Source organism: Cyanistes caeruleus, chromosome 13, assembly GCF_971803275.1.
Source record: "Cyanistes caeruleus chromosome 13, bCyaCae1.hap1.1, whole genome shotgun sequence".
In the NCBI taxonomy this organism is placed as follows: domain Eukaryota; kingdom Metazoa; phylum Chordata; class Aves; order Passeriformes; family Paridae; genus Cyanistes; species Cyanistes caeruleus.
Window position 1 is genome coordinate 14,949,868 of NC_141713.1, and position 15,443 is coordinate 14,965,310.

Here is a 15,443-nt window from a genome sequence, read left to right on the forward strand (position 1 = left end):
TCTCCATTTTTAACTACATGCCAAGCTTACGGTATCTCAACTGTAACTTGCATGTTATTTTAAAACACCTAAGATTAGCTTAGATGTATAAAGGTCTGAATGCTGCTTGCTTTTGGTTTGTAGTATAGTGAGTAATGTATCTGTATGCTAAATCCAAGTTTTAATGAATGTATGTGTCCTCTCTCAAACATAAGATCAAGTGTTTGGGTGGGTAAAACAGAACAAAAAAACCCCACCCTTTTGCTAATTTATCAGGATACCTGGATGATTTTGTGATTGTTCTGTCATTTCTCCTCCTTTTTTAGCTAATTTGTGCTAAGAGACCACAAAAAAATTTGCCCTAAACATTTATTCTCCTTTAGTACTGATAACATTTGAGACTGGGAGAGAAGAAATGTTTTAATTACTTTTTGTAATCTGATCAGAACTGAGTGAATTTGGCAGCTGGATTGAAATTTGTTTAAAAACAGCTTAGTACTATTTCTGTTTAGTTTTTTATTGAGTATAAAAGGAAAGCATTTTATTTTTAGCATTTTGTTTCTAGCATTCTGGAAATACAATATCATGACTGTGTATTTACTTCATCTTATTACCTACTGTGTTTTTAATGACACTGATTCGTGCCTCTTTAGTAACTCTGCTCTCTGTTCCAGGTGCTGTTGTCAGGATTGATCGGTGTTGTTTCATGGAAGAGGCCCCTGTCCCTTGTGGTGAGCAGCTCCCAGTGCCTTTGTCTTTATAGAGAAGTCTGATAGTCTCTGGGGATGATTTGCATTGCTACTGTGTATCCTGATATCTAGAAACACTTAGTACAAAAAGTGAAAGGCCTTTGGAGTTGTAATGTATAAACTACCTGGGTGAAAATAATATTTTTCTACTGTCTCACAGACCATGGGTCTGTTTGTACCTTTGCATTTAACTTTATTTGCCTAAAAATACACTGCAGAGCAATCTTTTTAGCAGGTATCTGGATGGGGAAAAGCTCATTCCAATTTAGTAGTTGTTTGTCTTCATCTGCATGAAGATTTTCAGCTACATCATTATTTCTGTTGTGAGATTCATGTAGTTACTTAATAATGAACAGTAATCCATTCTCTGTGTGCATGCTAATAGAGTTTCAGTTAGCCTATTAATGTAAAGCAGTATTAGATGGAAATCAGTCTTATTAAAAACACGTGATGACTGTGTCCATAAGGATGTGTTAGCAGGTAAAGCTTGCCTTTGAAACAATGGCATGTGTAACAAAGTAATGTGAAACATTTGTGACATGGCACTAAAGATAGTCCCCAGAATAAAGAATAAAATGGACAGTATGAAATTTAAATTGTAGTAGTAAGAATAAGCTTAATTAGAACTTCAGGTGTATCTCTCAATATTATGAATTCAGACAGTAGGCATAGAGGTCACATCATTGGAATAAATAATATTCACACATCAGAAGTGTTATCCAGGCCTCTTGAGAATTGGCTTCTCTGATTCCTGAACGCTCTCTTTCATGTTGTAAATTCAGCTGGGCTTTCTAATGCCAACTCATTCAGTGAAAGAGAAATAGGCATTCATGGTCAATGTAATTCAAGGAAATAAAAGGGAGGAAACAGTAGTGGTGACAATGGTGGCATCTTCCTAAAATTTGCTCTAGGAAATTATTTGTTTCCAAGAGTAAGCGGAATGCTCTTGAGTTAGATCCTGATCTTCTGCATTGGTCCTTGGTGGTGATACAATAATCAGCTGAAGAATGGGGACAGGGATGGTGTTTTTCACTTCTGTGTGTGATTAAGCTGTGTAGTGGTTTTACAGTGGCTACATAATGTTCTGTTTTCTTTGCTGAGTTGTAAATACCTTTGAGCAGTCGGACCCCATGTGTGCAGGGTGACTGCTCTGATTAGCAATCAGTAATGTCTAACTTTACAGCCTCACAACACAAAGTACCACCATCATGCTGATGAGCCATGTTTCTCCTGATCTGTTTATACAACACATATGCCAAATACATATGGTCAATTATTACCCTTTAACCTATTTTATAGTATTATAAGCAGCTAGATAATTGATTACAATACGTGTCTTTTTTGCTGCAGTGTGTTATAAAATCTGGCATTGTTGAGAGTGATAGCAGAAAAATAGCTAACTTTATTCATAGCTTCAAATGATAAAGCTCTATAAAATTAAACCATGCACCATCTGTGACGTCCTGAAAAGTGGTGAAACTGTGATAATATTTTAAGGTGCCAGTTTTCTGCATATCTTGGATTTGTGACTAAAACTGGTTTATAATAACCAGTGTTTTGACTATTGCTGAGCAGCATTTGTGCAGTATCAAGGCTTTCTGTTTTTCCCACACAGCATCACTTGCTTTGGCTTTTTCCTTCCTCTTTCCTTTGCTTTTAAACTATCTTTACCTCCATCCAAGTTTTTTTCACTTGGGCTTTTCCAATTCTCTTCCAGCCCTGCTGCAAGGGGCAGTGAGTGGGTGGCTGTGTGGTGCTTTCCTGGTGGTCAGGCTCAGCCCCTCAAACTGCTGAATGTGCCTTGCTCAGTACTGTAATCATTCAGGGCTTTTCCACAGAATGCAGTGGCTTTTCTGTGCAAATGTATTCTTTTCTGCAGGCAAAAAGAGGAAGCTGAAGAAGCATTAAACAGAAATAGTTCATCAACAATTATTTTCTGGCTCTGTTATACTAGAAGTGTATCATGTAGTGTTGCTGTAGAAATGAGAATGTTGTTGCATAGTTTAACACTTTGGAACCAAAGTCAAAACTGGGAGTAGTTGTGTATTTATAAGCTATTAGTATGAATGCTGTTTTGTATTCTGCATTCAGTGAAAGATTTACAAATGTGTATGTACTAAGGACATTTTACTGCAATATTAATGTGCAGAAATTTAGAAGTTCTCCTGCTGAAGTGCCTTTGCAAAGATTAATTATCTGGAAAATTCACCAGATTTTTTGTTACTTTATCTGAATTTTCTTGATCACCTCCTAGCCATCAGTTGCTTACGTTGCCAAAAGGCTTTATGCATGCAAGGAATCAGTGTCTGTTATCAAACCTGTATTTACATTTACCAGAGGAAACACGCAGACAAAGGAGGTATTTAAATTGCTCACACAATGATTTTGAGCAGTGCTTTCTGTATATTTCAGGTGTTTCCTCATTAAGCTTTCTCTGTTTTCATTTTGAAATCTCAGAGTATTGGTAGTGCTTTGGGAAAATTTCTCAAGAGTCCCTTTTTCGGAAACCAAGTGTTGGCTTTGTCACTACTACTGCTTAGTGTTAAAATGCAGTGTTAAAGTAGGAATTTGTTTCCTCGTGGCTTATGGAAGTGACTGAAAACTGGAAGAGAGCTTATGGAGCTCCTGAGGCTGAATTACCTTGTAATAAAACTTTAAATTGTGCAGTCAGATTATTTTTCTGTTACAATCTAATCTATTGTAATTGCAAATCTATTTGTGCTAAGAAGATTAATTCAGCCTCTGAATTGAGTTGAAAGCTTCTCTGTTGCCATCTGGCATTTGGGTAACCCCAGAAAAATATTTTTATATTTCTAACTGAAAGTTTTTACAACAAACTGATAGATTTAATATTTTTTTCAATGAACAGAAATGTGGGGTTTCTTAATGTCTGTGAATATCAGTGTGAGCACAAGATAATACTATTTATTAATAAATGATCTTGATTTCTCAGAATAGCTGTTTAAAAGCATTTGCTATGAAATGTGCATTCCAGATCCAGTTCTGTGCACCAGTGAACATGCAAATCAGTGCATGTATAACTCAATGTGTTGTCCCTTCAAATGAACCATTATTCCAATCCTTTTTTGTTTTTGATAAACGCATAAGATTTTCTTCATTTAAGAAGAGAAGCCACTCTAAATAGCTGCAGTTCCACCTGCATATCAGGCAAGAGGATGAACTTCTGTGCAAAGTCTCGGGCTGCACCCCTGGTAAGACTCAGTTAAATACAAAAACTGACTTTTTAAGAAAATACTCATCTTGGGTCAGCATAGTAGTTTTTTGCAAAATGAGAGATTTCCTTTCTAGAATTCCAGTGAAAAACTTGAATTATTTGAAATTCAGATGAATATTTTTCTTTTTTTCTGTAAAAATAATTAGAAAAATATCTAAGTTGAAAAAGGAAATTACTAAAAATTTTAAATTGATACACCCACATAATCTTTTTCCCCATAAGATGCATGAACATGTAAAACTGGTCCAAATGTTTTTCCTCATTGGTTATCTCCTCTCACTAAATATCATTGAAGACTACAGCAGGCATAAACAAACTTCAGGAAACAGATGAAATAAAAATGTAGAGAAATAGTGTATTAGTATTACATATCTAGTGTATTATATAATAGTAAGTTTCCTATATTCTGCTCCGTGAGGTGGAGTGTTGACATGTTCCTGGCTGCTGAACCTGAGGTCCTAGAGTAGCTTAAGGGATAAGACAAGTCTTTTTAAAATCTTGGAAGAGAATTTACAGCTTCCTTTCAGATGAAATCTGAGTGAAATCTTTGAATTTAAAAAAAAAAAAAAAAAGTGGTTGTCCTCCCTGCAATACCCACCCTCGAGCAGAGATTTGGTGTTTGGTTCCTGGAATAAAAAGGTGATCTGTGCAGTGGAGAGACAGTGTCAGCATAAACAGGTCAAGACTGCAGAAAGAAAGCAAGTGAACGAATGCACAGCGTGGGAGAGCAGCAGAGTCTGAGGCACCCATCACCTCGTGTGTCACTGCTGACTTTGATACCTGTGTGATGTTGAGAGGAGCTGCAGAGCACCCCATTGCCTTAACAGATCCCTTGATCACTCTGCAGTATCATTTCAGCATGAGTATTCTTTGAATTCCTTGATCAAAATGTTTGTTAGGAACCCTGCTATTAGACAAATGCTTGTCTTTGAGGCTGAAGCATTAGTTTAAAGGTGAACAAAACACTGGGTGAGAAAACAAGTACATTTTGCATAGCTGTGTTTTTCAGTTTCTGATGAACTGGGCAGGGATTGAATGCTGGGTATTGCTACTTTCAAGAAGAAACTTGAGAGGCTGCAATAACTTCTGTTTGGAAAGCAAATCCAGTGCTGGTTCACAAAGTAGCTCTTCAGATGTAAAGCTGTACATTTTACTCAGAGCTAATGTGAACCCAGGCTTTGGAACTGAGAGGAGAGTGTTTTTCTTTGACCTCTTTTCTGGGAGCATGGAAGGAAACTAACCTGAATTCAGAGGAGCTGAATGTTAAATCAGAGGTAAGAGAATTGTGGAGGACTGGGACAGGAAGGAGAAATTGAAATGTGAATCTGGCAGCACAAGGCAGATAGACATCAAAAGATTTGGGAAGAACAGGACCTAGATGACCAGAAAGAAGTGAACCAAAACCATGTCAATAAGAAATCATACAGTGGGATCTGTGGTGTTTCAGAAGTTCAGTGTCACAAGCACCATAATTAACTGAATTGCAATAGATTTGTATCTTTGTTCTGAATGATTTCAATGAAGAAAGTGTAGGCTGTAAATAGTATTTTCCTGTACTTGTGACACAGTGAAGTTTTCTTTGTCTCTTGCCTTCCTGTTCTCCCTTTGCTGAGGGTTAGTTGTATAAAGCACTAGCATGACTGTACTGCCCTGGTCACCAAAGTGCAGCATGTGTCTGTGCACACTGTTGCAGCATGGCTGGGGTTGTGCTAAAAGTCTGTGAGACAGGATCGAGAAATGAGGTTAATGTATTCAGTGATAACTGTATTCCAGGTTACTTCAGTTTGGAAGTAGATTTAAAACATATTTATGTTTCATCGAAGCTGCTTCTGTTTAATGTTTATTTCAAACTGATGCCCTGAGAAGTCTGTTCCCAATGTACGAATTGTTGGTTTAGGCCATGAAATAATGTGTCTTGTTGGATTGAGTAGGGGATCTGAAAAGCGTGATCTTCAAAACTTGCAATTTGAGTTTGTGTAAACTGATTACATTCATGTTCCAAATTTTTTTTGCAGGTAAATTAATATATCCTTTTAGCTTTTAAAATGTGCACTACCTATTGCTGTTTTTGTTTTTTAACTTAGTCTGCTGATTCCCTTCTTTCTTCTTTAATTTCATGAAACAACTGGCAGAAAAACCTACCCCCAGTGCCTTTTCATTAGAATGGACCTGATAGAAGAGGGGAAAAATGGAGAATGACCCAGTAAAGTTGTGAGCTGGGTGAGAAAGAAACAGCACTTGAGATGGAAACAGAAGTGAATCAGGGAAATATTTGCAGTGGTGGGGAAAAGATGTCGCAGGGTGAAGCATCTCTTTAGAATGAACATTCTAAATCCTCTTTTAGAGCTGAACACTTCTTAAAGCTTGCTCTTGCCCAGGTCTCTGTCTGTGCCTCTCTGATACCCTTTTGACCAAGGCTGCCTGTTCCTGGGCCCAGCTGCCACCAGCTGTCACTCATATCTGGAGAATCCAGACTCCTCTGCTGAGCATCCATGTGCTAATTAGTTATCCCCAGTAGCAGAGTTTAAAAAGACCACAAGCAGCTCTTCCTGAAGAGCAGGAAAACCCTGCTGGGGCATAACACTTGCCCCTTCCTAAACAAGCACTTCATAATTCCCTTTAAACAGCCCCTACTCCTCCCCGTCTGCTGCCATCGCTTGGTGTTGCCATGGCAGCAGCTCCTGCTGGCGCATCCCTGCCGTAGGAAACTGTCACAGTTCCAGCCCCAGGGCTGCTGCTTGGAATGAGGAGTGTGCTGTGGGTGCTACATTCACCTCTCTTCAGTCCATCAGTAATTCCCTTGTTCTCACACGCTTTCTAAATATATCTGCTGACGGTTCTTTCATCTCATCTGCTCCTTCTTTTAGAAATGCAGGCTGCATCCCATCTGCTCCTGGAGTTCTTGGCAGCCTTTGCAAGGTCTAATTTCTTCAACTCTTTCTTGGTGTGAGTCTGGTTTGCTTCAGCATTTCTTTTTCCTCCTTGGTAAATTAATCTCGTGTCACGCATCACTGGGGCTGGCAACATGGGAACTATTTGTTAAACTTTGTATTTTGTTTTCAAATGGTGAGGAAACACTAGCTGCAAAAATTTATTTGAGACAAGATGAGCTGCATTTGAAATGTTTTTAAAAGTAGAATAAATATTTGTATGAACTAAGATAAAGTATTTTGAGGTGTGCTGGAGCTGGGAATGGATACTCTTTGTACTCATGTACTCAATCAAAACACATGTGATTTTAGTTTTATTTGTGTGACAGATGGAAGGAAATGCACTGTTACCCAAAGAGAATCTAATTATCCTGTGCTTGTTGAAGAAAAATACTTTGATTTCAGTGGGATTTGCTTGCTAGGTAAATTACAGTGTAGATCTTGAGCTGGACGTGTGTGTGATTGCGTGTTTGGATTTCCTTACTACAAACACCGTAAAACCTCCAACAGCATTATGGACCAAGTTCAACTTCAGATGTATGAGGAAAGATCTTTAAAATATGAAAGTTCATTTACTGATGGATCTCCATCAAACTATTCATGTGAGTCTTCTTTGGAGATGTGTGTGCAATTTTTCTTTAAATGGCCAAAACTACAGTGAGTTTTCATTCCAATCAAGTTGGAAAGAGCTGCTGTCCATGTTGAAGCCTTGCCTCAGAAACTGATACTGAAAATGCTCATGTGCTCTTGATGGAGATCAGCAGTTGTGCTCCTGACCCTGCTCACCTGTCAGAATTTTCCTCCTCAGGGATGAGAGTCAGAGTTCTGGTGTGCGAGGGCTCAGAGAGACCACGCAGTTGTTAATTAATGAGAATAATTGCAAGTGAGTAGTTAATTGCTATTAATACGTTGGGAAAGACAGATGCAAAATATCTGTGTATGTGACCTTTACATCCTGCTTCTGTCTCATTACGCTTCTGCCAGGAAGGGCTGCTCACAGAGCTTTTGATGCCTGTCCTTGTCAGCAGGACAACACGAGCCTTTATTTCCTCAGGGAATCCTGCTACAGATGTTATGGAAGGTTAATTTATATGGAGCAGCATTTCACTGACACGTGCATGGAGGTGAATCCTTCCTGCAATGTGACACTTGCAAAAAGTAATGTATTGTTTAGGTGGATGAACCCATTAGGCAGTTGCTGTAGAAGTATAAATTCAGTCTTATGTAGATTGTCTTAAAAGTTAATAGAATACTCACATTATTGAAAGAATGTATTCATTTTTATTTACTGATTTAACTGTTTTGTTTAAATATGGATTGTTGTATGCAAAGCTAATTTAGAAAAATGTTGTCTTTCCTAAATGTCTAAAGACTCTAAACATCAGTTTTCTTTTCCTGTTCTGCTGTTGTTGTGAAACGTTTTTGAGAACACAGTGTCTTATATGTTAATTTTTTTAAAGTTTAAATTTTTACTTCCTTGGAGAGTATGTTGGAAGGAAAATTAATCTAATATGGCTGAGGTAGTTGAAATTTTAGATCTGGCTTATGTGGTCAAAATTCTATTCTGAAAGCATTATATTTGAAGTTTTTATTATCACACTGTATATCAGCTCCTCTTTTTCCACCTGACTGTACAGCTGGAGGAGTAATTTTTTAAGCATTTTAAATTGGCAACATTTTGAGTAGCATTAAAATAGGTTAGTGCAGTTTGATGTCTTTCTCTTTCAAAATTACACTTTAAGTTAAATTTCATGTGCATGGATTTTTTATTTAGGGGAGCAGTGGTGCATAAATAGAAGTGTCAGTGATAAAAATTAGACAATACAACTACTATTAAAAAAAAAATTGTCCAAATGACTTCTTTTGACTGCCTGCACATATAGTAAAAATTATATGATTATTTTTGTTGCTGTATTAGCTGCAGGTCACTGAAGGATTCCTTTGAGTGTTTATTTTCATGTACCAAACTTTGAGTGAGCCTCTTTAGCATATCAGCTGGCAGCTCCCCATTGTCCTTTTAACAGATTATAAGACAAAACTTCAGCTAGTTCTCTGCTACAAAACTAATTACCTGCAAACTTTTTTTGCTATGATTACTGCTAGAAGTGTGTCATATTATTTGAATACTTCAAGAGATAGCTTCAATTTTATCAGAAAAAAAAAGGTGTAGCTCCTCTTGTTTCTCTTTTATATGGCAGTACTCTGCAGGCCACTTGATGGTCCTTTTGGGTCCCTTCCAACTCAGAATATTCTGTGATTCAGAAAGCTGTAGATGCTAAAAGAGTTAATTGGGATCAAAAGAGCAGAAAATCAGTAGATGCTGAAATACCTAGTTTTGACAAATTTCTGGTTACTGTTCCTGAGCTGAGAGCACAAGGTCTTTATTCCTAAATCAAGGCCCCTCTTACACTTTCCTAAAAAATACTACAATAAATAGTGTAATCACTGGAGCTGTAACAGAGCATTAGAGAAACAGCAAACATCTATTGCTGTGTGTAGAATGTGACAGTGCTACACTCACTGTTGCCTCAGTCTTTCAATCTGATCATACTTGAGGGAATTATCTGTATGGCCATTGTTTCTACTGACAGGGAATTTCTTGGAGGTATTGAATATCTCTTATTGTGAGGTATTAGGAGATTTGTTTTGATATAAATGCATCTTTGCATTTGTCTGTCATTCAGCTCCTGTATACAGAGCCAAGGTTGCATTTTGGATCCCAGGGCTCTTGAAAAGCCTTGGCAGCAACTACCAAATCCCCCACTTTGTTGATGTTGTTGTTTGCTGCACAGTGAAACAGGAGGAAACCAGACTCCTCCTTCTGTTCTTTAAATAGATGTTATTTTGTGTGGTGCCAATTCTGCTGCAAACACCCAGTGCCCCTCTCTGTTGCACACGGGGCTGGTACCAACATTCACATCATTCTCCAGAGGCACTGACTCTTCTGAAGGCTGATTGCTACTCTGGCAATAAATAAAATACAGGGAAGCACAGCTTTTTCTTGTAAATCAAAACCAGTATCATTGTTTATAATCTTAAACAGAATCATATTTGGAGTTTTCCACAGAATATTTTAATAAATATATAGAAATTAAGATACAACCAAGCAACAAATAATTAATTAAATTCCAAGATCTATCTGAATGAAAACAAGTTAATAGGGCCATAAGCAGGTCAGTAAAATCACATGCACCAAGTTCAAGTGCAGAAGTTTTCATCTGCACTGTTTAGCTTTGAAATTAGAAATAGTTGCATGGATTTTAATATTTATATTGAGGTTTCAGCTTTCCTTTCCAAAGTTAAATAGTCTCATGGAGTCAAAAGGATTTTAATCTGGAGAAAATGTAATTTAATTTAATAATGACTGGAATTGAACAGTCTGATATAATTGAGGATAAAACAAGATACAATTTATGGTTCCTAGCATAAAAACATTAAAATCTTTAGCCTGATGCTGTGCCACACAACAGGGAATATTTCTGCCTATTTGATATAGAACATTGCTTTAGACGTAGAGAAAACATTTTTGCTCAAATCTTTAATTTAAATTTTAATTTAGGCAAATGACATGGAATACTGAATTAAACAGGTCTGAAATGGCAACACTTTTCATCCTGTCTCTTCTTGGCAAGCATTGAGAAATCATGAAAAAAAAATTATTTGCCTATTATGGGGCAAATAATGAGAAGATAAATTTTGTTGTTTCTTGTACACTTGCAAACCCTGAGTCAGGAGTGTTGGTTTGAGTGCCATTTCTCTTCAGTAAGTTTTTTTAATGGACTAATTTAAAAATTATATGTTTTATCTATTTAAACCTATCATGTGTAATGAGCATTCAGCATCTGGCTGATCCAACAGATAGCTTGTGGCTGTACCCCAGATAATCTTGCATTAACTCAGTCCTGGCACAGTTGCTGATCTCACTGCTTCATAGCTCTTGGTGGTGATAAATTTTCAGGTTTGCTTCTGGTGTTCAACCTTCTGCACCTCTGTCAGGGAAATGATAAATTCTGTAACACAAATAGCAATAAATGTTACTGTCTGCAGTTCATGTAAAACAAAGTTCTGTGAGCAAAACACCTTGGGGCAAATCTTTAATCTACTTATACACTGGTTTACAGAGACAAGCACGTGTACCTCTGGCTATTCTTGCTGCTTCACAAATGAGAAGTATGTGTTTTAAAATGAATATATTTGAAATCCCATTGAATATACCCACACATATTTAATGTGATTGGAAGGAAGCCTGTAGGTCCTCTTGTCAAATTACAGTGTCTCAAAAAATTGCTTTCTGCAAATGATTTCAGTGTAAACCAAAATTCATTCAAGGAGATTTTCTGACCTTTCAGGAGCTGCAGAACAGGAATTAACAGGAAAAACCATGTAGACACAATATTACAGCTACAGATTTACAGAAGCCAGTTTACCATGGCAATGCCTGGTTTTATTCAAAGTATCCTGCACAGGAGAGTTGATTAATATGTTTCATCAGCACAGAGGGTAATGTTTTGTCTACATGTTCATGGCTTGACTATCAAACCGCTGCAAACCACCAGGGGAAGAAGTGGTTGAAATGCCAGCAATGAAAAAGCAATCCTGTTTTGTACATATCTTCAAAATGAAAGTGTGAGGAATGAAATAAAATGTTGCTTTTAGAAATATGGTTTTATGTGATGCAATATCTACATCTCTTTTGCTGGACAGCCCCATCCCAGTCTGTGTCCATATCAGAGGTGCTCCAGCCGTCTGGGCATCTTTATGGCCTCCTCTGGGCTTGCTCCAACAGGTCCACATCCTGCCTGATTTGGGGTATCCCATCCCAGAGCTGGATGCAGCATTCCAGGTCTCCCACAAGGGTGGAATAGATGGGGAGAGTCCCCTCCCTTGACCTCCTGTCCACGCTGCTCGTAACACAGCCCAGGACACAGGTGGCTTTCTGGGCTTGTCAGGTCATGTTGGGCTTCTCATCCCCAAGTCCTGCTCAGAGCTGCTCTCACTGCATGTTTTGGTAGAAAGCTGTATATGGAAAGAAAATCTATATTGTTAATGTCTTCTGTTGCACATCACAAACTGTACTGTGTGCTAAAGTTGGTTCATTTGTTTTTCCCCCTTTTACCTCCTATCAATTCAAGAACAAATTGTGAAAGACACAGTAAGGGCAAGAAGGTGCTTTGAGACAGCTATCTCAAGGATTAAAGTTTTCAGGTTTTCAGGTAATAAATACAGTTTTAATAGTGCCTGTGGGGAAAAAGATGAAAGGAAGTCTAAAGCTTATGGTAAAAACAAAAGAGAATAAATTACTTGAGGCCAGTTGTGAAGAAAAGAGAAATAGTAAGAGGCAAAAATGAAAGTGATGAAGAAGAATGGAGGGCAGAGAATATATCAGCTTCTGTAAATCCCTTTGTTTTTTTTGGTGGTAACCATAAAATTAATCCATAAAATTAAGATGATCGATGATCCACTTTGGGACATTCTGAAGACAGGTCTATGGTTGTATCTACGTGGTTGTATCTACATTGAAGAAATGTGAAGGAAAAGATGTTCACAAACAATCTGAGAATACTAATAATTTTCTAAAAGGTCAAATTATACTCAAGGGAGAACTCCAAACATCTTCCTTCATAGTGGAAAGATAATATAACCTGTTAGTGCTAAAGTTTTTGGTTTGGTTTGGGTTTTTTTTCAGTATGGAAAGACATTTCTTCTGGGCTCTGCCTTGCAAGGCATGGGAGGTACTGATATTTTCATTCCATGCAGATGTGTGTGGTATGGTTAGGACTGCAGACATGCAAACCCACTCTTGATATGCTCTGCAGGTTTATACTTTCAGTAGTTTCCAGAAATGGAGTAAAAAGGGGAGCCTTGTGTGGGTCCATGTGCACGATGGCATCTCACATAGTGAGTTATATAATTTTAAATCACTGCATCCAAACTGTTTAGTTTTGTAGAATCAGTTTAGGACCATGGTAACATTTACATAGAAAATTAACATTTCTTCTATAGAGTCCTTTGTATAGAATGTAAGCTTTGACTTTTTCACTTAGTTCTGCTACCACCATGTCGTAATAAATCCATTTGCTTTGCTTTTTGTTCATGTATTACTTCTTGGTGACTTTTGGAGCTTAGTGGCATTAGTGCTTCTTGCTGGTTTCTAGGAATATTTCATCTTGTTTATATGTTGTAAATAGAAAGGTGAAGAACATAATATTGTGTCGCTAAAGGACACAAAACAATTCACATGACCACTCTCAGTGTCAGAACAAAAACCCATCACTTTATTCTCTGACTCCAGTATTTATAGATTCTTGATAATGACCAGAGACTGGATAATTAAGTTACCACCTTCCTAAGCACACTGGTCATGTGAAACATCCATCAAAAGATGTTTCTTAGAAGAAATGTGATAAACAACTTATCATAGGACTTCTATGGGAAAGTAACTAAAACTATGAAAACATTATCAGAAGGCTCAATTTTCAGGGCAAAAATATTGCAGTTTTAAATCAACATTAAGATGTCATAGCCCTTCAATATCTGACAATTCTGTATTTCAGTGTAAGTTTTTGCCCTTGATCACTGGGTTACCTGGGTTTTATAATCTTTCGTTATAGTTTCATACTGCTCCTTCAAGCATGTCACACTGAGCTCTCATGGCAAATATTTGGTAGCTCTCTTTATGAGGAAAATCTTGATGTGGAAATTAGGCATATTTGACTTCATAAATAATGTGTATCTAACTTCATCTACAGTGTTTTATAGTGTAATGTTGGGTCTCCATCATAATCCACAATCCACTCTTTCAAAGGGCTGCAGATGTGTTTATTTTTCTTGCTGCACCTGTGCCAGTGTTAGAAAAGACTGATTTGTAATAAAAATGTTAAACACACTGAGCATGTCTGTAACATGCCTATAAATGTGGTAATCAATACTTTTGTGCCTCCTTTTCTCTGTTGCGGCTTCCAGCATGGTGGTAAACTTTACCTCTGAAGCTGTGATAACAGAGAACCAGGTGTGCCCTACTCCATTAGTAGAAGAGATTTTAGCTGAGAAGCGTTAAGGGGATTGGAAATTCTTCAGTTCCTTTTATTAGGATCTTTGTGCTCTGCAGGAGGCAGGGGAGCTTCATAAGACTTGCAAAGGACATGGATTTCACCCTTTAGCCACATGTCCAGGTTAGGTAGTTCCTTGTCTGGGACATTAAGAAAAGCATGAGGAATGAAAGAGCAAAATTGTGAAGACAAGTGTGACAGAGAACTTCAGTGTTTGATAGCATGTGGTGGCTGCCACTGAAATGCAATTCCTAAACAGAATGTGAGACTTAGACCCATGAGATGAACAGGAATTCTAAGAGCCTGTTTCATGATTTTGACAGTGCTGGCTCCTTCCCTCTTGTCTTTGCCAGTAACAAAAGGAAGAGGTTACCTTGGAAACACCAATAGAGGTTTCTTCATTAATGAATGCTGATATGAAGAAAATACTGCAAATATAGATAAACCTGATGTAGGTTACAGCCTTTGTTGTCACCTGTGATGTTTGTAAGAATCTGGAGCTGGAAACTAAAATTTGTAACACAGCTTCTGTCCTTTGGTTAAATACTGTGGAGGTTATGGGAGGTTTTGTCCAAAAACACCAGAAAATATACAGCCGTTTTGGATTTAAGGTTGTCAGAAATATTCCTAACACGTGCACTGACAAAAGATAACATCTTGTGGGAACGGTGGAGGGCTGTAAACTGTGAGCATGCATATGGAAAGAGTTTCAACAGAATTTCTTACTAATTTCAGCAAATACACTCACACTCTTATTGAGTTGTAGCAATGTCAGCACTGAATATTTAAGGTGGCCACACATCAGGCATACATTTGTTCTTGGTCTCTTACTGCTTGTACCATTGCATACTGAATATGTTGAGATTTGTTTGTCCTGACTGGACCTGGTTTTTTACATTTAAAGCAATAAAATGATAATTAAACTGATGGAACCAGGTTAATGATTGTTTTGAAGCATTTTGAGATGAGAAAAAAAGAGTAATTAACACCATGAGTAGTTGTTACGGAGAATGCTGCTTAAATCGTGATTGTTGTTTAAAAACCAGATAGTTATATATATCCAGAATTTTATCCACTCTTTTTCCCCAACTTGTAGGTGCTCATGATACATGATATTCACAAATACTTTTCCTGTTTAAGATACCCATATCCCCATCAAAAGGATTTAAATTGTTTCAAGACTACATCTGTTTATAATAAAACATTTTTCAAATCTTACTTTTTAGTAATGCTTGGTAATAAAACCCATTAAATTTTCAGAGTGTGTGATAGAAGTGGGAGATAAATGGATTATTTTGAAATGGCTGGAGGAAAACATAGTAGTCATGCCTAGTTTTGATTTGGCTTTCTCTTACAGTGCAAGACTGAGGATGCTGTCAGATTAAGTACCCTACTCTCTTTAAGATACATAAAATGTTGCCATCCATGTAATTATGTGACAGGCTGGAAGTTCTTGAACATCGAAATTATATTTTTTCCTTGTTTGCCTCTTGAAATGAGT

General features: G+C 37.4%; 1 protein-coding gene across 13 annotated transcripts in view; it reads left to right on the forward strand.

Annotated features, from left to right (window-relative positions):
* ENTREP2 (endosomal transmembrane epsin interactor 2) overlaps window positions 1-15,443 on the forward strand; it is a 95,912-nt gene that overhangs the window by 34,420 nt on the left and 46,049 nt on the right. For 12 of the 13 annotated variants that reach the window (XM_086849116.1, XM_086849115.1, XM_086849122.1 and 9 more), the window contains one exon: window positions 654-710. In XM_086849116.1, coding sequence (XP_086705242.1) covers window positions 654-710 — 57 coding nt within the window. Of the gene's footprint in view, window positions 1-653; window positions 711-6,673; window positions 6,721-6,830; window positions 6,910-15,443 lie in introns of those variants that run through there. The other variant, XM_086849128.1, reaches the window with a different exon arrangement.